The sequence below is a fragment of the Parus major genome, chromosome 10 (genome assembly GCF_001522545.3).
Source record: "Parus major isolate Abel chromosome 10, Parus_major1.1, whole genome shotgun sequence".
NCBI lineage: Eukaryota > Metazoa > Chordata > Aves > Passeriformes > Paridae > Parus > Parus major.
This window is the reverse complement of record NC_031779.1, coordinates 7,537,202-7,562,812: the sequence shown is the minus strand read 5'-3', so window position 1 is coordinate 7,562,812 and position 25,611 is coordinate 7,537,202. Positions and strand designations below refer to the sequence as shown.

At 35.8% G+C, this 25,611-nt stretch overlaps 1 protein-coding gene across 6 annotated transcripts in view; it reads left to right on the top strand.

Moving 5' to 3' along the window:
• Positions 1 to 25,611, top strand: part of UNC13C (unc-13 homolog C) — a 174,421-nt gene that overhangs the window by 106,212 nt on the left and 42,598 nt on the right. For all 6 annotated transcript variants that reach the window (XM_015638962.3, XM_015638961.3, XM_033516898.1 and 3 more), the window contains 6 exons: positions 5,668 to 5,818; positions 8,192 to 8,260; positions 8,576 to 8,665; positions 9,459 to 9,587; positions 15,266 to 15,399; positions 21,526 to 21,611. In XM_015638962.3, the coding sequence (XP_015494448.1) occupies positions 5,668 to 5,818; positions 8,192 to 8,260; positions 8,576 to 8,665; positions 9,459 to 9,587; positions 15,266 to 15,399; positions 21,526 to 21,611 (659 nt within the window). The remainder of the gene's footprint in view (positions 1 to 5,667; positions 5,819 to 8,191; positions 8,261 to 8,575; positions 8,666 to 9,458; positions 9,588 to 15,265; positions 15,400 to 21,525; positions 21,612 to 25,611) is intronic.

Below are 25,611 nucleotides of genomic sequence, written 5' to 3'. Positions count from 1 at the left end.
GAAACTTGAAATTTCTTCTTTTTTATATTTAAACTACATATGAAAGAATTCATGTGTTGACTTTCATGTGTATTTGTGTTTCTGTGTTTAGTTTCTCTGTAACTCTGTATGATTGTTGTCATTTATTAACTTATCCCGGTACTGTAGTTTTATAACTTGATTTAAAATGGCATGGCATTTTTTCCAAAATGTTAGTGATGGAGTTATTCCTGCTGTGTGTGTCAAAATGAATTCAAGGTCTGAGAAGAAATTAATTGTTAAGAGTTATTAATGCCAAAGGAGGCCTGTCACAGCAATTTGCATAAAAAATAAAGGGCTGATTTAGCATTAGTTTTGCCTTAACTGTCGCCTCAGTAGTTGATTATTTCAATATAACATGACTATATTTTTGAAAGATAACCTTAACTGTAAAATTATTTTGAATTATGTATTTCTTCATCTTTTGATGTATTCATGTACTACAAAATTTCCCAGAAAAAGTTTGAAACTAGTTTTAGAAATTCAGATGTTGCAAAAGTCAGCATTGCAAAAATAGCAATGTAACTGATGTGAGTATATAAAATTTTGTACTTAAAAGTGGAAGAAATCGACAGGTTATATTTTTATATAAAGAGAATACTTTCTTTTTATCTCTGTAAATAACATGATGTACAGATATTCATGAAAAGTAAGAAAATTTCTAACATGGAGCTGGGAAATTACTCCAGCACTTTTTTCAGGAGTCTTTACTCAAAAATTCTAACCAAGTAATTTCATGTTAATTGACCTATTTTGCCTTGTCCTCTTTTTGTTCTTGATTTCTCCTATACCTTTTCCCTCAAATTTTTTTCATGTTCTAGACTGCAAACCTGGTATCTGAAGGCAAATGTAATGAGAAAGCAAATTCAGTATCTGTAGTCACAACTAATCAAAGTTAAGATTTCGTTACCAGCATACCCACATCCTTTTATATTTTAAAATGTCGCATATCAATAATGAGCCCTGCCTTTTTGAGGAGACATCCCCAGCCTATTTAAGTTAGGAATAAAATTAGTGATTAATGTAATCTCAAGTAATACTTGACCAAGAATAGATATTCATATACGTTGTTTTGCTGATTCATCTGCAGACACCTCTCAGAGAATTCAGACTTTGGAGAGAAGAGTAGTGAAGACACTAAGTATATCTGTCATGAGGAATTTTCTTTTGGACTATTATCTGCTGGTTTTATTTCTTTTTATGAGATTACCTTTTTCTTCTGGAACAATTTTAGTGGCTGGAAGAAAATGTACAGCTTCTTGATTTGGAAAATAGAATTATAAGATTGCATTTGGTAACAAAGATCTCCTACTAAAACAAAAGCAATTTTCTACTATACGACAGAGAGAGAATTTGAATGTAATCACTTGGCCCAGAGGAATATTGTGTAAGCATTTTTTGCTTGAGAATCTAGTTGCAGAGTACTTCTACTGCATGTCTCATGATAACATTGGAAATTAAAATGTTTGTGTTTGTAAATGCAAAACTGACTAAGCTTTAATACCCCGGGATCCAGACCCCAGAGAGTGTCTGCACTTCATCAGGCTGCGTGAGCTTTAGGATGCTGCTAATGAGGTGCTCTTCTTGCCTGAATGTAATTTTTATTATTCATACTTGGTTTAAAGTTAGTTATTATAAAATATTTCAGTCCCACTTAATGATAGTCAGTCTTGGCCCTTTTAAGTGTGGAAAGATGGCATATGCTGGAGTAGGAACATATGCCTGTCTGTGTTTCTACATACCATAAACCTGATTAAGCTACTCTAAAGTACCCCTGTCTAAAGTGATTTGGCAGCCTGTTCCACTATACAGCAATAAACAATCCCACTTGTCTATCATTTCTGGTTCATGATGGTGGCTTTGTCATTTATGATCCCTTAATAAACCCCAGAGATTTCCTTCAGGCCCTCAATATTTACTTATATCTATTCATTTAGGGCACAGAAATAATATTTGAAAAATTTAGTCTTGATTTTCTAAATACAGTGAAAATACTCATACTGGGATGAGGGAATCAACCCAGGAGATATCACACAGGTGACAGAGCTGTCTGTTCTAGTCATTGTCCCCAGTGAGACCTTTCTCACCAAGCTTAGAAAGAGAATGAATTCAGGTGTGGTTGCACATTTTGCTGGAGATAGGAACAGCTCCATATTTTTATGAAATAAATGTAGACACTTTTTCCCTAAAGATGCTGACTTAGAAGGGGTGTTTTACTCTCAAGATACAGATTACAACTGCACAGTTCCTGAGCAAGGAAATCTGCTTAAAGTTACCAAATGTGGAATTAATGTGCATAGAAAAACAGCCATCAATCCAAACCAAAATACTACAAAGAGACAGATTCCGTTGCAGTAATTGCAGCTCTTTGAAGTTTTGACTGTATAGGTTACATAACCCACTCTTCTTTCTTATGATTATTTTATTCTTCTACTCCTCATGGAGTCTGTATTTTGAAAAGAAAAGTGAGACAATTACAGCCATTCTTACATGGTTCAGATGAGATTTTTTTTTTATTTTTGTGATGAATAGCAGCCAGGCAGACACTGTTAGCCACACAACTGGTACATGTAACTCCCAGAAGTACAAGCATGGATGTGTGAGACAATAGGAGGAAAAATAAGTATCAGAGAAAAGAGGAAGAAAAAGTAGAAAAACAGCACAGTAATCCAGCTGGCCTTTATTTAGATGACTGTGGTGATTGATGGGAGTTTATGCTGTAAATTCAGTTTCTAGAAGGAATCATACTGGAATCATACTTTTTTTACCTACATATATTAAGCCACAGTGCAGTGAAGAAAAAGTAACTTTTTTCATGTCATTCATCTTTCAGCATAATTTATTTCTCTTCAGAAGGCAAAAATCTGAGCACGTATTGAAACAGTGTTTGACTAGACACTGAAATTATACATAATATTAGCAACCTGAATTTACTGTGTAATAGAGTCAAGTGCAATAAAAGCTCTATTAAGATCTTTATTTCTTACTGGCAAGAGTCACCACAGGTAGAACCTAATGATTCTCAGTCAGCAACATAGCTCTCATTCCAGCAGGTTAATGGGCATTAACTATGTCATCTTGTTCTCCTGCTAGTTTTCAATTAATGTGGCAGCATAACAAAAAGCACACAAATCGCCCATTAAACTATTTTTTTATTGATAGCCTTTGCTTACTGATGAGTACAGCACATCAATTGGACTTCTTTCTTCGCTAATTCATGCTAGCAGAAATACTGGAAGGATCCCAGGCACTCTCTGTTGGTCAGGAAATTGCATAGTAAGAAAGTTGGAGCAAGCAGACCTGGTTTCAGACACCACTGTAGCTTAGGCAGTGCAACCTTGCTCTAAAATCTGTGAGACTTAGCAATGGTTGCTGTGACATCATGTGCCCAGAGAAATTGTTAATAACTCAAGCTATTGGCTGCTGTTTTCAAAGACTTGCAAAAACAAGGATAGGGGCTTACTTAGATTTACTCATTTTAGCAAGCAGAAGGAATCCAGGTATCTTACATGTAGCTGATAACCTGAGTTATCAGCACTCTGAGTCATGACCCACATTGTGTACTTAATAGGTTCTGTGAACATTAAAGATTTTAATTACATGATGGAGAGAAACAAAAATCTGTCATAGATGCTTTACCATCGTTTTCACTAAGCACATTACAGGTGAAACAGTGCAGCAGTACTATAAGGACATAAATTGTATCTATAGTTTTTAATTTTCTTTGTGAAAAATTGGTCCCGTTTGGGTCTGTTTTCAAGATAAGAATTCAGTACAGGTCATGGGTAGCTCATTATGAATTGGTTAGTGGAACCTGCAGAGGTTGCCTTAAAATGTTGACCCAAACAATATTTCCATGGTCTGTCATGTTCCCTGAAGGCAACTGAGACTCAGTGATTCCTCTGCTGCTGACTGCTCCTTTTGCCTGCCTCCTCCTCAGCAGAGAATATGTTACAGGTATGACTCTAAGGCCCTCTAAGGGGTTATTAATGCCTTTTGATCTCCAGATTGATGTTACTTGTGCACTAAGGACCTTTAAGTCCACTAAAATACTTCTGGAAATTAAAGGTCATTAGTAGAAGTACTAAATATTTTGTCCGTTTTTTGAAAACTGCTTCTGATCATCTCTACATTTATTTCCCAAATTTACTGATAGATAAGGAGATATTTCTATTAGCTTTAAAGGTAACCTTTATTAGTGAGATCCACCTGACATCACTATTGTATTTTATTACAAAGGAAAGTATTATTCTTCTACTTGACAAAAAACATGTGACATACAATGAAAGATTTTTCTGAGGGGTGGAGAGCTGTGTTCCTCTTTTGTTGAATTCACATTTCAGTCTTCAAGAGCACTTCTTGAAAATACTAGCAATGAATTAAAGGTTTGGTAACACTATTCCATGAGCCCATAGCTGGGAATGCTGGGTTCTGGTCCTGGCCAATGTGATTGGTTTCTGTCTAGTTTTGAGCAGTTTCTCTCAGTTATGTAAAATGCACATAATAGCACTTAATGATTGCCCCTACAGGAAAATAATCTTGAATTATGCCTGGAAAGATGACCCAGGCAGTGACAACAGTTAAGGGTATTTGGCTTATGTTCAGCAGGAGAGTTCAACTGTACCTTGTGTTAATTTTTTTCTTGGAAGGGCATTAGTGCCCAGGTGGTTCAGGCCCAGCACATTGCTCTGCCTTATGCTCCTGAGGAGGAACAGGAGAGAGGAGCCAGAGACTCCAGCTAAGAGGAGCATGTGGCCAAATCAGGACCTTCAGTCACACAGAGACTGGTTGGAGTTTCTTAATCCTCTTCTGTTTAACTCTACACCCATTTTTATCACCATCTTTTCCTAATCCCTCTCATTCTCTTTCCTATTTGTGTACATTTAGTCTTTATCCTTTTATCTCCCTCCCAGTCCTGCCTAATTATAAGTCTTGAAATTAGGAATTTATGTTTGCCATGATGATGTTCACTCTCCTCATGGTCAGATCTTTGGTTCCTTTGTACTTCTCGTGTTTTGTTGTGTTATAAGCTCTTTGCATGCTACCAGCAGGCATCTCCTTTTTCATTAAATAAGTAAACAGTGTTGCTACTTTGCACCTCTGGTTTAGGCTGCTTCAGGTTTAACTGACTGATTACCTAAATTTTACTGGTCTGGATCAAAGTGGGACAGTTTTAGTTATGGCCTAATTCAAATCAAGGTGAAGCTGTTAAGCTGCTTGAAGCGCCTTTTATTAATAATGTAATGTGAAATAAAAGCCACACTAAAATGGTTTGAGTCTTTTTGTTGGCAACAATTAAATCTTCTACTATAGATCTCTGTGACTTTCCATGATGATGAGTTAGAGTTTGTTTTTTAGGTCTTCTTTAATAATGAATGTTTCACTTAATAGCAATTAAAATAGTTAAGTCGTGTTTTTGTGTTTAGGATTAACAGAGTAAGAACTGAATGTGAATCTGATGTTTGAAAACGTCAGTGTGCAACAAGTGTTAATTATATCAAACATATCTGGGTTTTCTTCATATGCGTCTGTATAATTTTCCATGAGGTAGCCTGAAAGTTACATCAATGGAGTTAGAAATAAATTACAATGGGATAAGAAGAAGATTCCCTGACATCTTTAATAACTTTTGGTCTGTTTATATTGCAGGCACTTTTCCTGCCTCTCTTCTAAATACATGTGCCCTGGTGTTCCAGCAGTTATGAGTACATTGTTGGCCAATATAAATGCTTTCTATGCTCATACAACAGCAGCAACTAATGTATCTGCCTCAGATCGCTTTGCTGCTACTAACTTTGGGGTAAGTAGATTTTCAATAGAGTTCTAGTCCTTTTTTTTTCTTTCTACTCTATTCCATATTAACTTCTACATTGGATTTTTATTTTTTTTTTAATTGCTCATTTTAAAGAGTAAAGGCTGTTGTTAACTTTTGAAAATTTTACCCTGTCTTTAAAATTGATTGTCACAAAAAGCCAGGGAAAAAGTGCTGCTCAGCTCCTTGTGAGGCATAGAGGGTGGAAAGCACTGGCACACATTCACAGTACTAAAATCTCCAACAAACAGGTTTCTGTTTTATTGCAGTGGGCCTTGCAAACTGCTAACAGCATTAGACTAGATATTGGATGCATTTCCTTTCTTGGGCTGTGTCATCAGTGAACTCATGTTAACATAATGGATGTAGCCATAAATGCTGCTCTTCTCACAAGGATCCATAATAATGGACACTCTAATTTTTGCTGAAATTTTTCCTGGTGTGTTGTCCAAGTCCTGGATTTAGGTATCAGGAATTTTAGGAGGAATAGGCATTTCAGGATGTGGTAATACTTCTTTTGTTATTGCTAAACTTTATTTTGTGGATAAGTATCTCACAGCATGGACTTCCTAATCTTTGAACATGATAATAAATAAAAATACATTCACTCCTTATTCTGATTCCTTCACCTGCTCTCAGAGGAATTGAGAGCAGGAAGGCAGAGCAGTAATTCAAAGAGGCTGCCTTCATAGTTCTGGTATAACACAAGATACAGAATATAAACACAATCTTATGCTGAAAAATGCATTTATTCTTTCCTCTTTTTTTAGTAGGGCTTTTGTTTGTAGGGCTGATATCAAAGGTATATTTGATGTAACAGTTTTCATAAAATACCATTTATTGACCTGAAATAAAATATTAAGTAAAATTTATTAAATACAAATTAAAATTCTAAATGTCAAATTTTATTTGAAGTAGTGTTAGAAGTAGTAGTACTCTTCTCTAGCATTAGAATAAGAGGAATTATGAATTTTAGATTTTCAAGACAAAGTTATGGACTTATACATTTGATGAGTAAACCAAGAATGACTTAATATCTTTGTTGAAACAAGTCCTTTCTTTCAATGTTCAAGCTTTATTCGACCTTTGACTTTGATGCAACTTTTGAAATTTAGAATGATTTTGCTGGGTTTTTTTATCCTTTTTTTCCATTTTTCCAATGACCAGAACTGCTTTTTTCTTCAGAATGGGCAGAGATTAAATCCTTTCTCTGATGTTAATGCCAGTTTGCCTTTGACGCAATTCCAATCCAATTCATAGTTCAACAGATGGATGGAAAACGAGTAGTAGGCATCACTAATAGAGATTTGGAGATCTTTTTTCAAACAATTGACTTATAGGAAAAATATTAGATTATTCTTCTCTCCTGGGTCAAAAGGCATTTGTTAGTGAATAGCTGCACATCATTCATCAGAAAGAGCATCTCAAATTCAAGTCCTCAGGCTACAGCTGGGAATGATTTGGCTGACTGAATATTTCAGTAGAGATTTATAACATGACAAAAAAGTTCTCTTTTGATTGATCCCTTAAGGGAACTGTGCCAAATTAGTGGGGTTTGGTGTAGGTTAGGACTCCACTGATGAGAGACAGTGCACAAAGACTCTATTTTCAAATTACTGATCATCACATTTGGAGGATGGTGCAGATAGAATCAGGCCATCCTGAGAGCTATCAGCTCCTGCATCTTCCAGAAGTCTGCTGCTTTCACATAGGCTGAGATTCCACAGTTTTGTGCAGTAGACTGTAGAATATGTCCTAATGTGGTAATTAGAAACTCTCATTAGTATTACTTGAGAATGGCACAACTCAGCTGGAAATCACACAGCAAAATACTTTCACTGCTCCTTCATCTATCAAGATAATAAGTTAATCTTCACATTTGAAAGGAAAAAATATAATTGGGCTATATTAGTAGTGCTTAACTTATTCCTACAAAAGCCACAGTTTCAGAAGTATAATTTTCAATCATACTTTTGCACCAAATTCTGTTGTAAATGAGCATCATTTCTTACTTATTAAAGGAAGGAGGAGGTGCTTTCTTCAAGAGTTTCATCCATTTCAAGGCAAATATAAGACAGGAAAATACTGCATTGTAAAATCTTTGTGACCTCACTAATGTGTTGCACAGCTGCACAGTGCTTAATGCATACTAGGTATACAATATAAATAGAAAGGGAAAATAAAGTGAAAGAAGATGCATCACCTGGCCTTGAAACACAGGTATTTCAAACCATCACTTGTATATGAAATAATGGAAAACAAATTGATTTTCAAATAAGAGTGGAAGGAAGCATTCCAAAGCCCCAGATATTGCAGGGATCTGCAAATTCTAGTGCAACTATTCTTGTTTCCTTTTTACAGAGAGAAAAGTTCATAAAGCTGCTGGATCAATTGCACAATTCTCTGAGGATTGATTTATCTAAATACAGGGTATGTATTTAAATTCTTTTCATTAGCAGCAGTTTCTAGACTTCTTTACTCCATGTTATGGGAATATCACAATATTTTAAATTTTTCATATTACAAGTGCAGGAGCATTATCAAAATGTGTCTACTCATGTCCAAGGGATACTTAACTATTTCACAGGCAGAATTCAGATAACACGAACATCTCTAATCCTTCCAAGCAGCACCTTCTTATGTTTTCTTAGAGCACTTATGTTTTCTTAGAGGCTTTTTGACTAATTCAAGGACTTTACCTGTAACTCAATTTTTTGCACGATTCCTCTTTCCCTACTTCACCAGGATAATTTTCCTGCCAGCAATTCTGAAAGACTCCAAGATCTGAAATCAACTGTGGACCTGCTAACCAGCATCACTTTTTTTCGGATGAAGGTACTGTCCTGTCCTTGCACAAATAAATTTCCTGAAGGAAACAAAAAATTTGCCTTTTTAATTAGTTTAAAGTCAAGTCACATAAATCATACTTAGCTGAATGCCTGAGGAGTCATATAGAATAATGGTTTTCTACTGATATAAAAAAATCACAAGTCAAACAACAAAATAGATCTGATAACTATTTGCCTTAGTCTCTCCAGAGGTTGAGATCTAAGTGGTCTGCAAATATTTTTGTAATGGAATGGTACACATTGATATCACTGAATGAAAAAAGAGAAACACAAAGAAACCTTTGTTGTAATAGCATGTGATTCCATTGCATTAGGCAACTACATAAAGAGAATTAAAATAATCCATTAAGTTAAAGTTTGAGTTAATGTAGCCTGAAATGGAGTAAAAAGATGAGCCCTTTGCTTTCAATAAATAACTGGTATTTGGCTGATATTCAAAAGAAAGCACATAATTATATGGTTTAATTACTGCCTTAATAATAAAAAAAAAGCTTATAAAACATAAACTCTGAGATGTTAAGATGTAAATTCTTGTGCACACATGCCTCCTTCGTCATATAAATATTTTAATTCAAATAAAACTTAGTGATAAAATTTCCTTGCATGTATTTTAATATATCTTTGAACTAAATCCACATTAATTCAACACAATTTTAATTATTTTATCATTGCTTTATTTGGACACTTTTTATCCTGTATAACAGAACTACATTCAACACTTGGATTTTTTGTGTTCAATTGAATTCTGACATTCTCCCATTTGTGAAATATTTCATTAGGTCCTGGAATTGCAGAGCCCCCCTCGAGCCAGTACTGTGGTGAAAGACTGTGTAAGAGCCTGCCTGGATTCAACTTATAAATACATTTTTGACAATTGCTATGATCTCTATTCCCAATTAGTGGATCAGGTAAGGTCAAAATGAACTTGTTTTGTGCTATTGCTCATTGTTGTTGTTAGCTTGCCTGTTGTTAGTCATTCATTGTTGTTAGTTTGCCTGTAGTAAACAGAAAGCCTTCTGGTGCTCCTTCATGTCAAAGCATTCATATTTTCATTTTATTTATGCATAGAGGAGCAGCATACCATAAAACACACCCATAAACAGCTATGAACTCTAAAACGTTTAAGATTAGTTTCAAAATGGATACATTAACCCATAATGTAGTCATCAAGTTGGACATGACTCTGAAATTTCCCAGTGGTTCTGGGGAAGATGACATTTGATTGATTGCTGTTCATTTGAGATCTGTAACAGGAAAATAGTTATTTAAAATCTAACATTTCCCTTCTGTACCTTTAGGGAAAAAAAAAATTTATTTGCTGAAAGTGATACAGTCTTTCCAGCCTTATATTCTAGCACCAATGATGCATATTTGGATCCAAGCTTTAGTAACTGCTTTAAGAAAGCAGAGCATAATTCTGGAATATTTCTTTATATTAGTCTGTCAGGTTGACCTGTTAATGCATAATAATTCTGGCATTTGTTGTGTTCCAAATGTCACGCAAAATCCTTGAGAATACTGATTATTTTTTATATAATACAGTCATTCCATGAGTAATGTTAGAATTAATTACTGTCTTAAAGGAGCATCACTTCTTTATCATATTACGTTCTGTACCTTGTATTTGCTTTTTGGATTGTACACTGAAAAAATGGCAGTTTTTTGACTATTCCAGCCTTGATCAGGATTAACTCAGTTCTTTGGCAAATGCATTTTTTTTCTTGTGTATAAAATTAATAAGAACACTTATACTAATGATATAATACTTCAAATGAAATTTATTTGAAAGCATATTTCACTTAAATCCAGGATATGAATTCCTGTATTTTAGGAAAGGTGATATTTGCTATCTATTCAACATTTCTGAAATGAGAATTTATTTGGATTCCTGTTATGTGAGAAAAGTTTGGAAAAAGTAAGAATTTCTCACCAGCACAAATAAGCACTCCACACTTAGTGCTGATATGTGTTTATCCTACAACAGATTATATTGTAAGCAGAGTAAGAGTATGAATTAGTGGAAGGAGCAGCTTCAGGCATCACATCTATTTACGTCATAAACTGTTCTGTTCTCTCGCTAACATTTACTCTGCAGCAATTTGATCTTGTCTGGTAAATATAATATGAAGTGCTGCTAGGCTGGGTATTACATAAGTCTGCAGTTTATCAGTAGATTCTAGTCCTCAGTAAACAGCTGAAAGTGATGAAGTCACCTCTGCAAAACATTGTAACAACTGCAAAAGCTTATCTGTATTCAAAAAAAATTGACAACTTTTTAATGGGAATCCATGCAGTCATTTAACCTGTCTGTATTAAAATATGGTTTTAAAGTGCAGGGATGTTACAGCTTTTCTGCTGGGTAAAGAATGTAAAACTTGCTTAAGTAAGGGTTCTCTCCCAATTATATTTGAGGCAATGTTATTATAGGTTTCTCTCACACAACTCTACTTAATGGTGGAGAAATAAGAAGTCCTGAAATAAATAAATAAAATCCACAAGTATACACTGAGTTGGAAAACTGAGTTAACTTCATATCACTGTATTTTTGCACCTCTTGAGTTCTCTTTCACAGGAGTTCCAACAGGGGCAGTTTTATATGGAAATTTTAAGCAGGCAATTGTCTGTATAGTTACTATTACCAAGCAACACAAGAAACTTCAGTGAAGTGTAAAAAGCAAAATTTAAAATAAATAGATTGCATTCAAAATAATTTATTTCTAACAGCAAATCACATCAACAATCAAACAAAAAATTCAAGATATATATAGATATATATATATATATATATACTTATCATATATAATCTTGATGCCAGACACTAAAACTTTTTCACAGAAGGAGGGAGACAATTCTGAGGAATACAACCGGCCTAACTTTAATAGAGAGATGAGTAAAATTAATTCAAAGGACCTGAATTCTACATCAGCTCTTGAGTTGTACAATGAGAGTTTGTTCAGCTTGATCCATTTAGGCTTTCCTATCAATATATCCAAAGGTGCATTTGGTTTTAGGAACACTTAAGTATGCTGCTTGTTTGAACCTATGGTCCTGGAGCCTTTCCAGTGAGGCCAGGTGACTGCCTTGTGGTGCCACTGTTCTAATAATGAAGCAGTAACTAATATTGTAATTAACATTTCATTAGCTTTGTGTCCAAGCCCGTTAGATTAAACCAGATTCTACCCCTAAGCCTTCCTCAGTACCCATTCCCTTATCTCTGCTTGCCTCCCCGTCAGGTGAGGTCTGCTCCTCTCAGAGGGAGGAAGCTCATCCCAGCACGGCTCTGCAGCACAGGGGGTTCATGTTTTAGCTGCACAGCTGAGCTTGGAGCTGAGAGTACAGAGAATTGAAATCGATGAGCCCCAAAGCAGCAAGAAATGGTTCTTATGTAGGTCAGCACCTGCTCTCACTCAGGGGAAGGACTGGCAGCTGCTGTCCTGCTGAGGCCCCTGCACGCTCAGGGTGTGTGTCCGTGTGTGACTGGGGGTAACCACCTCCTGCAGCTGCTTTTGGCTGCAACCTGAAAGTCTCATAGATGCCTGCCACAGTATTTCTAGAAAACATGCTTCAGGTCTGATTGTGTGGGATTGTTGAGTTTGGGGTGAAAATAGATCAATGGCTGTTAAAATTGAGGGCACTCGAACTGGAGTTTTTGGATGTTTGCCACTAAAAATGCAACAAGTAAATCACAAAGTATGCTCAGCAGTCTCCAATTCCTCTTTTTATTACTCTCTACCTTTGTGTCAGGCAGACAATCGCCATTAAAAAGCTAATGTCTTGCAGCAAAATATCACCCCTGAGGATATTTCCTGGGGTGAAGCATTGCAAATGCTAACAGTATGCAAAAATGTCATACTACAGTTCCACACCAGAATACAAAGAATAGCTGATGGCAAAAACCAATGACTACCACAGACAGTAAAACATGATAGCTTGACAGTCTTACTGACATGTATATTGCTATCCTCATTATTAGAGACAAAGCCCTGTGATGTAGAACTATCAAGTTCCTTATGCAGCACATGCAGTATTTTCTCTTTTAATTAACAGTTTTTTATTAATTTTAATTAACAGTTATCTGAATGAAGTGCTTAGCTGCCCTATGGAAAAAAAAATGTCCTGGAGAAGTAGTTTAGGAAGCACTTTGATAGCTTTCTGACTCAATTTACAGATATGTCACTCTTTCTCTTTTCCTGAGAAAACAAATTTTGAAATCCTGGCTGGTGCTCACAGTGACAGAAGTCCCTTCAATAATTCTTTTTTCAGTCTTCTCCACTGAGTGACACCAATGAAATTCAGACCATACCCTTCATGTTATCTGAAGAACTCCTGATCAGTACAGATAATTGATTTTTAGGGTCTCCTGTATCTTCATTGTACTTGTGCCAGTGTGGCACTAATTAGATATATCAGCCATTTAATTTATGTTTTCACACTGACAGTTTCTTTTGAATGGGTATAATGAGAGTGAAAAAAAATATCTGGATTGAAATCAAATTTCCACCACTGTTTTACCTCATGATAACAGCACTGCACCAAGCCTGCCAGAGTTGGGGAGGCATTTGGAAAATACTACCAAACACACCATGTGGTTTTAGGCATTACACTGCACAGGAATCCAAGAGTTGGACTCTGGCCCCTTCCAACTCAGAGCATTCCATAATTCTATAATGCTTCTACAAAGGTATCTGATGTACATAAATCATAGGGCTGACAATAATAAGGTAAAAGAGCTTGAATGATTCGGATCATTTTAACACCCCAGGTAGATTTTAGGATCAAGAATGGAAATAACATTTCCAGGGATGGGCAGAGAATGCCCTTTCATTTCAGGGCACAAAACTACATCTGTAATGTGAGACTTTTTATAAAGTACATTCTCTGGTACTGTTGAAAAGGTCATACAGATTTTAAGTCTTTTTCAGAGATTTTTTCTAGAAAGGACCTTCTTGTGCAACTATTACTTCGTAAATTAGTTACTTTTTGCTATCTTTGTTAAAGAACAGAATTTCACATTGAAAAAGCTGTCTCAGCTCTATGTCACTTGCTGTGAAATACAGTTCTTGGATAAGATGTGGAGCTACATATGAAGTGGCTTTGTCTTCTGCAGCTACCTTTCACTTGGTCTGATTTAACAAGCTTCTAAGAAAAAAAATGGTCTATTAAACATACATCCTTAGTATAGAAACAAGGCCTTTTTAGTAAAAATATAACGTATTATATTATATTATAAGGGATTGTATTATATATATATACATATATGTAGGGACAGCCTATATATAGGGAAAGCCCATGTGAGTGACATTAATGCTCTAATGTTCATTTCCGTATTGAAAAGCTCTCTCATTTGCATGCACAGTTGTTAATTGTTGGTGACACCAGATCCACCATCCTTTGACCTGCTTCTGAGCTTTATTTCTATTGCTTTAGACTCTGAGGAGGTACCCTTTGTAGCTTAACTGAGTATGTAGCAGTGTGATTAATGATACTTGTCTAAAATATTCCACAGTAGCCACAAAGTGAGTTTCAAATAGGTGTTGTTGAAATTCCCTTTCTGCCATTCTAAATGCTATTCATAGATAAAAGCTAATTGAGGTTAAAATAACATTTAATTAATTCACTGTGACACTAATACAGTGTTAGGCATATTCAAAAAGATACCAAGTCCACTGAAGTGGTCATAGTTGGACTAGGATTGAGAAATACAGGCAACACATGTTTAAACTTGCAGGATCTCAGGCATGTTTATTTTCTGACTTACCAGCTGAGACCCTTTCAGTCTTACACAGCAGTGTGGAAGACCATGTGTAGATCTAGCCTGAGCAGACATAGCTCTCTGTGGCAGAAATTATTTGTGTATGTGTGCACAGAGAATTAAAAATATTCTTTTCATATTTGGGTCCCTACAATGAGGTTATTTATTGGACACTGATAAGGAATCTGATCCTTCTGCCAAGCAAAGGAATGCAAAATACTTTTGCCTAGGAAATTGTAGGCTAAGAATTCATAAATAAAAACTGTAGAGACAAAGTCTATCTGTAAATGCATGTTTTAGTGAAATTAAAGAATGTAAAATTCTCAATAAAATAAAGGGAAATTCAACTGCTTCTTCATCTAGACCACACATCCTAAGCAGCTCTTAGGCTGAATACCTTCAGCATATAATTCAAAACACAACATTAAACACTCCTCAGCATTGATTTTTTTCAGTCTTTATTGTGTTGGGAATAAAAGTTCTACTTCAACAGGCAATTATACCTGTTCTGAGTCTCAGCACAGCAAATAATTTAATAATATATCCAATTATAGTGTGAGCATGCACTAAAAACCAAGTCTCTATTGATCTCCTTTGCTGACATGACAATCTTTGCACTATGGTTCTTTGTATTTGTGCACAGCCAAGTACAGTTTTTCATACGTTCTGCTCTGTTGCTTAGCCAGTCTTCTTATTAAGAATCCAAAAATTCTTAATATGTCACTCTTCCCAATCAAGGAATAATCTATTGGTTGAAGTCTGATATTATTTCTTGAAGTAGAAGTTGAACTAGTATTTTGTCTAATAAAAATATATTCAATCTTGTTTTAACAGAGTAAGAAACAAGAAGTTCCTAAAGAAGAGCAGGGACCAACAACAAAGAATTTGGATTTCTGGGCACAGCTGATTACTCTGATGGTCACCATTATAGATGAAGATAAAACAGCATATACACCAATCTTGAACCAGTAAGTAATTACTTTCTCTACAAAAACAAAGAATCGTTTATTAATTAAAAATACAGTTAAGAAATATACCTGAATCAGAAACTGTATTTTAAATAGAATCCAGGTAGAATTTTTTATACAGAATGTAGTATTGACATAGTTTGATAAAATCCTACTGCTCTGAAAATGGAAAGAAAAGCTTTTGGTTTAGGAGCATTAAAGACAGGTGGTATAGGAGTCATCTCAAAACTTTAAGTAGCAAAATATTCCACAAGAGAAATAAATGGATAGAAGGGAAACAACAGTGACATTTCAGTGAAGGGAATTTTCAGTGTTATGGTATTGATGGTATGAGAGTCCTGTGGCACACAGGATGTTCAAATCATGCTGAAACTCTTTTAGGTATGATTTTTAGGCATGTAATTGTAAAAAACAACTCCACAAAAAAAGATCCTCTCTGAATTTATAATTGGCTGGCCAGACTGACCTGGAAATGTATGAAGTGGAGAGCACTATCCTGGAGATGGAAGTTGACTTCTCAGAACTGAAGATGTAGCAGATGAGGGAGGTACAATCAATAACAAGGACAAGTCAAATAACTTAAGGTAGATACATGAGTAGAAAGGAGAGAAACAATCGATAAATACAGAAAAAGGAGGCAGTGCTGGGGTTTGAACACTAAATATATAGAAAGAGTGCAAAGGAACATGTTTCACATATTACAGCTGGAGAAACAGCCCTCACACTAATTGAAATGTGCGTGATGAGGCCCTGGGGAAATGTTCTAGCTCTTTGGAGCCATTTTACAGAGAGACTGCAGAAAATCTGGGCATAGTCTGGCTGAGATGATTTATGTAAATGTTAGCATTGAAACCTATGTCTGTATTATGACTAAACAATTAATAGAGGTTTCTGCAATTGCATTTAATTGAATGCTCTAAAGGGGGAGCAGGAACAATCTGTCCTTTTTAGCCACAATAGGGTAGATACTAGAAGGCACCCTGTACATTGTATGTTGATAAAAGAATGGTACCATTCTATTTATTTAACCACAGTAAAAGTGACAAACTTCCTGATGATAACCAGAAGGTGAAAGATATTTCATTGACTTCTGACTCCTTCCTTTACTTGAAATAAATAAAGTATTGTGTCGCTCCTGGATAATATGCATTTCTTTGTTCAATTGTCTCTTGCACTGATCTTATTGAGGAATAAGTTCTTACCCTGTAGAGGAAAGAAAACACTTTTCCTGTTTACTCCATTTTTATGACATAGTGTTGAGTTTCTCCATTAATGAAAGCTCAACCTTTTGTCTGACTGGCTGTATAAATAATACAGTCATTATAAAATACCTAATTGAGACAAATACATATACGTGATTCATTTCAGTCTCTTCATTGAATTTAAACAAGTGTAATTGCAGGTTAATTATCCTAAAAAAATTTCTAGCTGTATTTTTATACAAATGTGAGAGAGAAAGTAAAGGCATAAAGAATAGAGTTCTTTTAAGGGGATTAGTGGGTTCCCTAAAGTACAGATGAATGATTGTTTAAGATGTGAAAAGAGAATCAGAAGTGGACGGAATTGGGACAGATTAAAGGAGAGAGTTTGTGTCTCTGCCTTCTCTCTGGCTTTTGCTGTTGTTTTTTGTAAGTGAAAGAGTGAACACAGGGAGTAGCATATCTTTTAGAAGTAGGAGACATCAGAAGTAAAAGATGAAGAGGCTGTGTGTGGAAAAAAACTAAAAATTGTTCAGAGTTGCTTTGGATACATTTTTTTTTTTAAAATAAAAGCTTCTCTTAACACAATAGCAGCATGTAAAAACTGGTGAGAAAAAAATAAGACAGCCTTCTCTCCCCTGCTTACCCCAGAAAAGAAAATGGGTTAAAATGGATGAATGGGAAATAAAAGTTGAATACACAAGAATACTGCAAAAATATGACTCCTTATTAGAAATATATGGCCATGCAGTGTCTCAGTGGACTATTCAGGCCCACGTCCATTGGAATCTTATTTTAGAAATGAGGTGGCTGAGGATCCCCAGGAGACCATTCTGATAAAAGTTTTCACAATTGTATAATATTGCTCAGAATTCTGCTCCTCAGCCAGTTTTGGAAAACCTATTTTTATTTCTACCTTGGAGGCAAAAATTATGCTGTGATTGAGTAGTTTGAACTGCATCAAACTATCAATCCAGATGAAACATGACATGATGGCCTCAGCAAGCACTGTAGCCACTGACAGACCATACCAGACCACGCAGTGGGAGTGTGGGGGCAACCTGCAGTTCTTACATGACATGAGAAACTTGACAAATTGGAGGGGAAAAACATGGCCTGGTATTTAATTTGTAAAATCCTCATTCTAGTGGTTAAACAATGTAAAATTTGTTTGAAACCTGATTCACAGGCAAATCCAGGGCTTCCTGGCACTTCTAAACTTGCATTTTAAGTGGTGTGAGACAGGAGAAATTGCCATCAAAATAAAATATCTATTCTAAAAAAAAGGAACATCAAATTAAGAACAAAATCTTCAACTGAAATATACTTCAGGCCACTGCACTTTTTTTCTCTTTTCTTTTACACATATACTCCGAACAGTCAAGTTGTCACTGTAGTATGAATTTAAGAAAAAAGAAAACACTGGTAGGAGTTTTAAATTTATTCTTTACTGATCCTTAAATCATTGCAATGTTAGGATCTGTTTTCTCTGGGATCACATTGTGCTCCACACAGTATGGGAAGTACCAACACATGAAATCTGCAGGAGCAGATTTCCTCATGCTTCAGGAGCTAAGATGTTTAATAACTCTGAAAAGTTGCAGATAATAACCTTTATTGTAGAAACACCATAACTGTAACCTACATGTCAGTGAGTTATGAAACATAAGTGAGTGGAAAAAATAAATTATGGAAGGAAGTGAAAAAATCAGAGTACACTGTATCATGTCAGCCTAACTTTAGAATGTTTATTTCGTAATGGAAGGTGTATCTGATAGGTTTTGTGTCTTGATCAGTGATATTCACCATTATCAATTACCCTTTATTCTGTGGAGCATATGAATATCACTTCTTTCATTGAACTTGTGAACATTATCCAGTGTAACAAAGCTGTTCTTATTCTTTCACCATACTCACTATAGCTTTGGATGTAACAATGTACAGACAGACACTGCTTAGTTATATAGACTATATACAGTATCTGTCTTGCTCATTACTTCTGCTTCAGGGAAAGGAGTGTTCAAAATAAAGCTTTGGATAGATGAGGATAGAGCAGAAAATGTAAGAATAAATGAGCTCACAGTTTAAATAGAATACATATTTTCCAAAATCAAATAGAACTTTTTTCTTAAGGGTTAGTGAAGCATTGGCTGTGGCCAGCACTCCACAGATGGTGAGATCTATCCTCATGCTGCATGCACAGCACAAAACTGAATGTATTCACCCCCTAGGACTGGTGAGATTTAGCACCTGGATGAGACTGAAGCCACCAAGTATGGAAAATGAGCTATTCTGAGAAAGTGCATCTGAGGTTCAGAGACTTTGATATTCTCAAAATGTAGCAGACTGGAAATTTCGCAGCACAAATTAAGAAAAAGCATTTTTAATTGTCATGATAGAATTTTCTGACTTTAGGGTTGAACTAGAGACATGCAGTACTGTCTGGGATAAATGCTTTTGGGGGTTATATGTTTTGCTCATACATTCATTATTTTCATTTTGTTTTAAGCTGAGTTCAATTTCCTTCCATTGATCTGTGGTTTTATATATAGCCCTTCATTAGAACTAGCCAATGAGAACTATTTTCACTAAATTTTTTGCTTAATTAAAATCAATGGAGAGAACACATACGTGTCTGTCTTGTACGTGTAATTTAGTATTTCAGGAAATACCTGGATATGATCATGTATGGGCAATACAACTCTTCTGGATAAACTGAGATTTAACATACTTCCAAGAATGACATAGAAATTGGGAAAATTATGGTCTATGGGTCAGAAATAACTGTAGCAAGAACAAGCTAAATGACTAACAGAGCACTCTGCTGGTTTTCCTTTTGCTTCACTGAGAAATGTGAAAATCATGGCTTTTACAAAATTTAGATTAGAAAATGTAATATGTAGAGATTTGCTTGGGAAATGTCTCTGATATTTTGCTCCTTAGGGATCAAAATCTGAAGTAGTTTGAAAAAGTTTTCTTACCTACAAATAAGGTGATAAAATACCATGCTTATCTAGATTCTTTAGTATTTGACCCTTGATTATCCCTTTAATAAGACAGCTGCTCCTGTTACCATTTATCTTTAGTATGTAGCTTCTTCTTTCTTAGTAAATATTAGTTAATGCAAAACCAACACCTATGTGTTGTGTGCTTCTGTTGTGTATTAGCTGTGTATTCTCACATACATTAAACTGCAGGGATACCTCTGGTACTCCCCTCATGCCTGTGACTGACAGCTGTGCAATGCCCACCAGTCTGTTAGAACTATAAAAACTATCAATTTTTGACTTCACCTAACTGAAGCCAGGTGGGATGTGTTGAACTAATTTAAATAACATAATAATTGCAGTTTTTGTGTGCATGTGCTTTCACAAGTTAAAATGCCTAGACAAATCTATTTATCCCTAATCAAAAGTGCACTTTTATCAGACCCAGCCTTGCCTTGTGGCCAGCCTTGCAATATGCTCAAAAGACAGTGTCAATATTAAATCAGCTGTTAAAAACGTCCTCAGAGCAACACTATCAAAGTTCAAGTCTGGTGCTAAGAGAGAACTCAGGACTGGAGGTAAAGAAATTAAGACAGCTGAAATACATTTCAGCTTTTGAACAGAAATTAATTTTGTGTTAACAGAATTAATATGAAGTTCTTTAATTGAGCAGTCATTAGCATAAAGAGGGCTCAGTGAACTGAGCCAGCAACTGCTTCCTATTAAAGTGGCAGAGCTAATGAGCTGTTTAAGTACTTTTTCTTTGCAGATATGATCAGGGTCAAATAAGTCTCTAAAATTAATACATTACTTAAATCATACTGCTACTACTTTAAAGTTGCACATAATTCTCATTCTTTCTATGTCAACAGGACCTTTAAAAATTTTTACGTTTTTACAGAATATTTTCTGAATTTGATTAGTGCTTTACTAAAAGGTCAAAATAGTTTGGACCCAATTCTCTGCTAGAATAAAGTGTAATAACCTCAACACAAAAGCCACACATCTCTGTGTATTTCCTTATTAATATATTCCCTTATTTTATGTATTCTTGGTGAACTGTGGGTGTATTTGTGTGGCTCTCACTGTTCCCCCCTGTGCTATAAACAACTGCTTTACCCCACTGGGAGATTCTGTGCTCTGCTTTCTGCTCTTCATCTGCCTTACCTGCCTGGCTCTGCCTCTGTGTCCTGACAATGGCTCATATTAATGTCAGTTCCACGGCTGCATTAAAGACAGCCCTTTCTATTAGAGAAAAAAATGTGACATAAAACATGGTGTCAGTCACTAAAATGCCAGCTTTTGCTAGTTGCTAGCAGAGAAAATGGTAACTCAAAGATTAAGGCCTTTCTTTTGCATTGAGTAAGAAGCAGCTGGGATCTGTGAAAAATTTGTGTAAAAATACTTAATTAATAACAGCAGAAAGTATCTGAAAAGAACTGTTTCACAAAGATTATATGAATCATGAGACTAAAACTAAAATTTTGAATCAAAATCTGCATTTCACTACTTGTTAGATTCTTTATTATTTTATCTGTACATCCAGGTGGAAGTGTTCAGTGAATTGGATTTTATGAGATATAAACCAATAATATAGCTTCACAGACAGCTTCCCTCTTTTCTAGTGTCACAAGGGAATTAAGGAAAACCTGTGGCTGCTAAACATCTGAGCCAACTGATTCATGTTCTTTATAAGCCATCTGATTTATCTAATGTTGAGGAATCATCTGCAAGATAAATGAATGTTTCTTGATTTAAAATATGACATAAGGGAAGTTTTTATTTGAAGGTTGGATGGTTTATATAATTGTTGCAAAACATAAAATACAGTAAGTGCATATTAGGGGAATTGTTTTGTGGAAATATTTGCCTTTTTTGTTGTGCAGCTGTAAGCATCATTCCTAGCAGCAGGTGAACTGATGTAATGTGATTGATTGCAGATTCCCTCAAGAGCTGAACATGGGAAAAATCAGTGCTGAAATCATGTGGACTCTGTTTGCCCAGGACATGAAATATGCTCTGGAAGGTAATTAGAATAAACTATTAATTACACTAGTGAGTTCACCAAGACTGATTTGAACTGCAAGTAATACCTGGCATCATATTTCTGCATGTGGTAAGAGCTTTCTGGTGTACTTGCTTAAGATGCTTTGTAAATTAGTGAAAAAGAAGGGTTATAAGGAATCAGAAATTGCACTGTGAATATATGATGAAGTTATCTGTGGAAGAAGAACACAAAATAATTGTGACTTGAAATGCTGCTTCTTAGATGTGATGAAAATCTTCAGTGTCCAAAGAGACACACATGTGCTTGCTAGAGAGCATTGCAGACACTCCAATTTTTCTCACTAGCTGAAAATTGCTAACTTGCCCATAAGGAACATTTGCAGAAAGAAATTATGGAGAAAGCACACTCTTTTAATTAAATCTTTTTGTGTTCAAAAGGCAGGATGTATTCATTCTAGTTCCAGGAGAATCAAATGCAGTTTCATTTTATCTCTTAAGATATTGTGGTTAACCATTGTTAAAATATATGGGTTTTTTTAAATAGCAGATTGTCTCCAACTAATGACTTCAAACACACAATAAAATATGGTTATTGTAGCAAATCAAGTTAAAATACCTGGCACAACTGGCATTGTCTTTAGTCAAGTCTGCTACTAATTACAAAGTCTGCAAAGGGTGAGAAAAAACATATGAGGTTGGATTTAAAATACAATGCAGTTCAACAGGCATAAAGGAAGATTAAAAAACCCAAATACTTGAAGAGTCACTTCTACATTATTCTCTCTGGAATGTCTAATGCGATAATATCGGTGTGGTGGTGCTTTGATGACATCACAGATTTTTATGATGATAAAGAGAAAAGATGAGTGGCTAGAATGGCTGTTGGAAGAACGGTTTTGTCCATCTGCTGTTGTGTTACTCTATCTTGTTAATTGTGTTATTTGAATGTGGAACTTCCATATTAAGCACAGCAGAGGAAAAAGAGAGGAAGGAAGGTAATTAAAATGCATACAGTGACAACAGAAAGCATGACACATCTTAGATGTGGTAAGAAACTATTGTTTCAAAGTGTTGTTCTGTAGTCATGTCAGTGAATCAGAAGTACAAGTCTGAGAAGGAAATCATCCTTTAAGAGTGATCAGTGAAGGTGCAAGCTTTCAAGAGCTGAGAAACATGAAGACCAAGTTAAAGCCACTGATTAAAGAATATTCCTGGTTCCACTAGTGAAACAACCTATCTGGAGAGGCTGTCAGTCAGGAACAGCTCTCAGAAAACTGCTGTTCAGCAACTCAGCATTGTGATTCCCTTACAGATAGCACAGATTACTGAGGATTTCTAATATCCAGTTGCCCCAGTTGCCATGACTTCATAACCTTGGGTGTGGAATTATAGTCTGCACACAGACATCCCTGAGCTCGTAGTGCTTTAGCCATGGAACTATAAACATTCTTCAACAAAATCATTCACAAAACATCACTCACACTATTTGCTCATTAGAGCACACTGATGACTCAAAAGGCAGCTTTGGATCAAGCTGTAGTTTGTTTCTTTATTGTAAAGAATAGAACAAGAAGCTCTTAAGAAAGAGTTAATTATAAAATATATGAAGTGTGGTTGTTTGGACTGAACCAGGACTTTAAAATAAATATTAATGTTAATATTAATCCTAATTCTTCAGAGAGAGAAGTAGAAGGCATTTCATTTATGTTCCAGACCAGTCCCTGAATGTGGTGTCATTTCTGTGTTGCTGTGGATACTGACTTTCTGAGGAGAGGAAATGCCATTGTTGGCATTAGGAATTCTAAACTGCTCCCAGAAACATTAGTGAAATAGTTCCTGCATATAAATAATAATTAAGGGAAATTGAAATTAGTGCAAGCTATTCTTTTGAAATCAGCATAAATTATTATAAATATACACAATTTCACATTCTATGATTTCATTCCTAAACAGGAACCTCAATAAATCTAGTCACAAAATATACATCAGTATACTGTTCCTCCACCCAGATTTGCTGGGATTTGAATTATTAATTTTTTCCATAGATATTCTATAAACTGGGTTTAACTCACTTGTTGATGGCAATAATATTTTTTTCTTTAAATTCTATAAGATTAGAAGCAAGCTCTTAAATACATTCACAGTTGGTCCTCATGGTTTTAATGGAGTTCATTAAAATGCATTGCATTCTGCTATGCCACTCTCGCCTTCCAAGTTATTAACATAGGCTACCATCTGTTCATACCTAGTGTCCAGGGCTGTGATTGCAATCTTTCCCTACTCCAATTTAGCGTTAATCTCCTGAAGCAGCGTCTTTTGTGTTACAAAGTTGATTCCTTTCTGCATCCAATCAAGAAGCACTGAACTGGTCCAGCATTGTTTGCAAAAGGATTGCTCATGTGATGAAAAAGATTACATTAGCTCAACTGAGATCCTGTTTCCAGTTCTACCCACTTTATGTATTCACAAATATATCCAGCCACACCCATCAGTTTAAATTCAGGAAATAAGAAGACAGCAAACACTGGGGTATCATCTTTCCATTCCTTTTCCCTTTTTCCTTAGCACAGGTCAGAATGGCTGTTCTGGCTCTCTCCATACAGCTGAATCCCACCTGGATCTGCTCATGGGGTGTGTGCACTGCAGATTGCTGCCCTCCAGCAGTGCCCTCTGCCCACCTCCTCTTGTAGAACCAGTCAGCAGGCCTGGGAGGGGCACCAGCCAGCACCACACACCCTCTGCTTCTCTTCTCCTTTGGTCCTTGCCAGGACACTCCAGCAAGGAGGCTGCTGCTGTGGCATGGAGAAGTCAGAGGGGACAGCAGCTGCCATGGAAGTGGTCTTTGGCTAAAGGGCAAAGCCATGTCTCTGAGAGTACCAAGGCAGTAAATTGGCTTTGGGGGAGCAGCTCAGTGTTTTGGTGAGGGAGGAAAGGACATCCCAAAGCACAGTTCAGGTCTGCACAGCTGCCAAGATCAGGGCTACACTGTGCCAAGCTGACATGCCTTGGTAACAAAACTGTACTAAAATCTGGTATTGAGTTCATATTTCATTCTTGATTTTCTTCCAGTTGAAGTTAATTCAAATGTTTAGCCTTTGTGTAGTGTTAAAAGTTTTAGGCAGACTTCAACAAATTGAGTTCACACCAGTTATATTTTTTTTTTCTGGTCTAACGGATTATTTTCATGTATAGATTTTGCTTGAAGAAGGTATCACGTTTTTCTTTGAGAATTGGCTTCATTAGATTTGGTCTCTTTGGGGTGTTTTTCTTCTTTGCAGGTTATTCATGAAATATCAGTGGTTTTCATGGTAGATTATAGATTGTTGTTTGGTGTTTAGTTTACACAAACACCTGATCTTATAGAATGTCAATATTTTTGTACTGTCTGATCCCCCAATTATTCCATATTTATGCTGCAAACAAATGAGAACAGAGAGAATTTCACCAACAGTGCATATGATTTGTTACTGACTTCATATGGTAGAAAATCTTTTCCTTTACAAGTATGAAGATGCAAGGGTTAAAAGAGGATGAGAGAGTAATAAGCTGAAATTAGACATGCAATTGCAATTTTTTTTTATTCTTTGTCATCAGTGTCTTTTTTTAGATCTTTTGGATCTGTAACTTTTGAGTAGGTCAGATCGAATGTCTCAAACTATCCAGTCTGTTAGAAAGAGAACATCTTAATTGCTGTTATTATAGTAATCTAATTCTGGTAGTGGCCAGAAGTCAAGACCAGAATCAGGCCAGAAATTAGTTGGCTGCTGTGTAAATACAGCAATAGACAGTCTCCATCCTGCAGAGCTAGGATTCTGAAGGCCTTATAAAAATGGGAAAAGGAGGTAGTCATTCCACCATTTTATGAGTTTAATGTAGATTTGCTTTTCAAGTTTGCTGGTGTCTTCAGTGCTTAAGAAGATACTATTTTCCTGTTTCCCTGACAGATACTTCTTCTGTGACAGAAACTGATAAAGTGATTTGAAAGAGGAGAGGCAGGGAGCTGATGCTGAGCACACAGC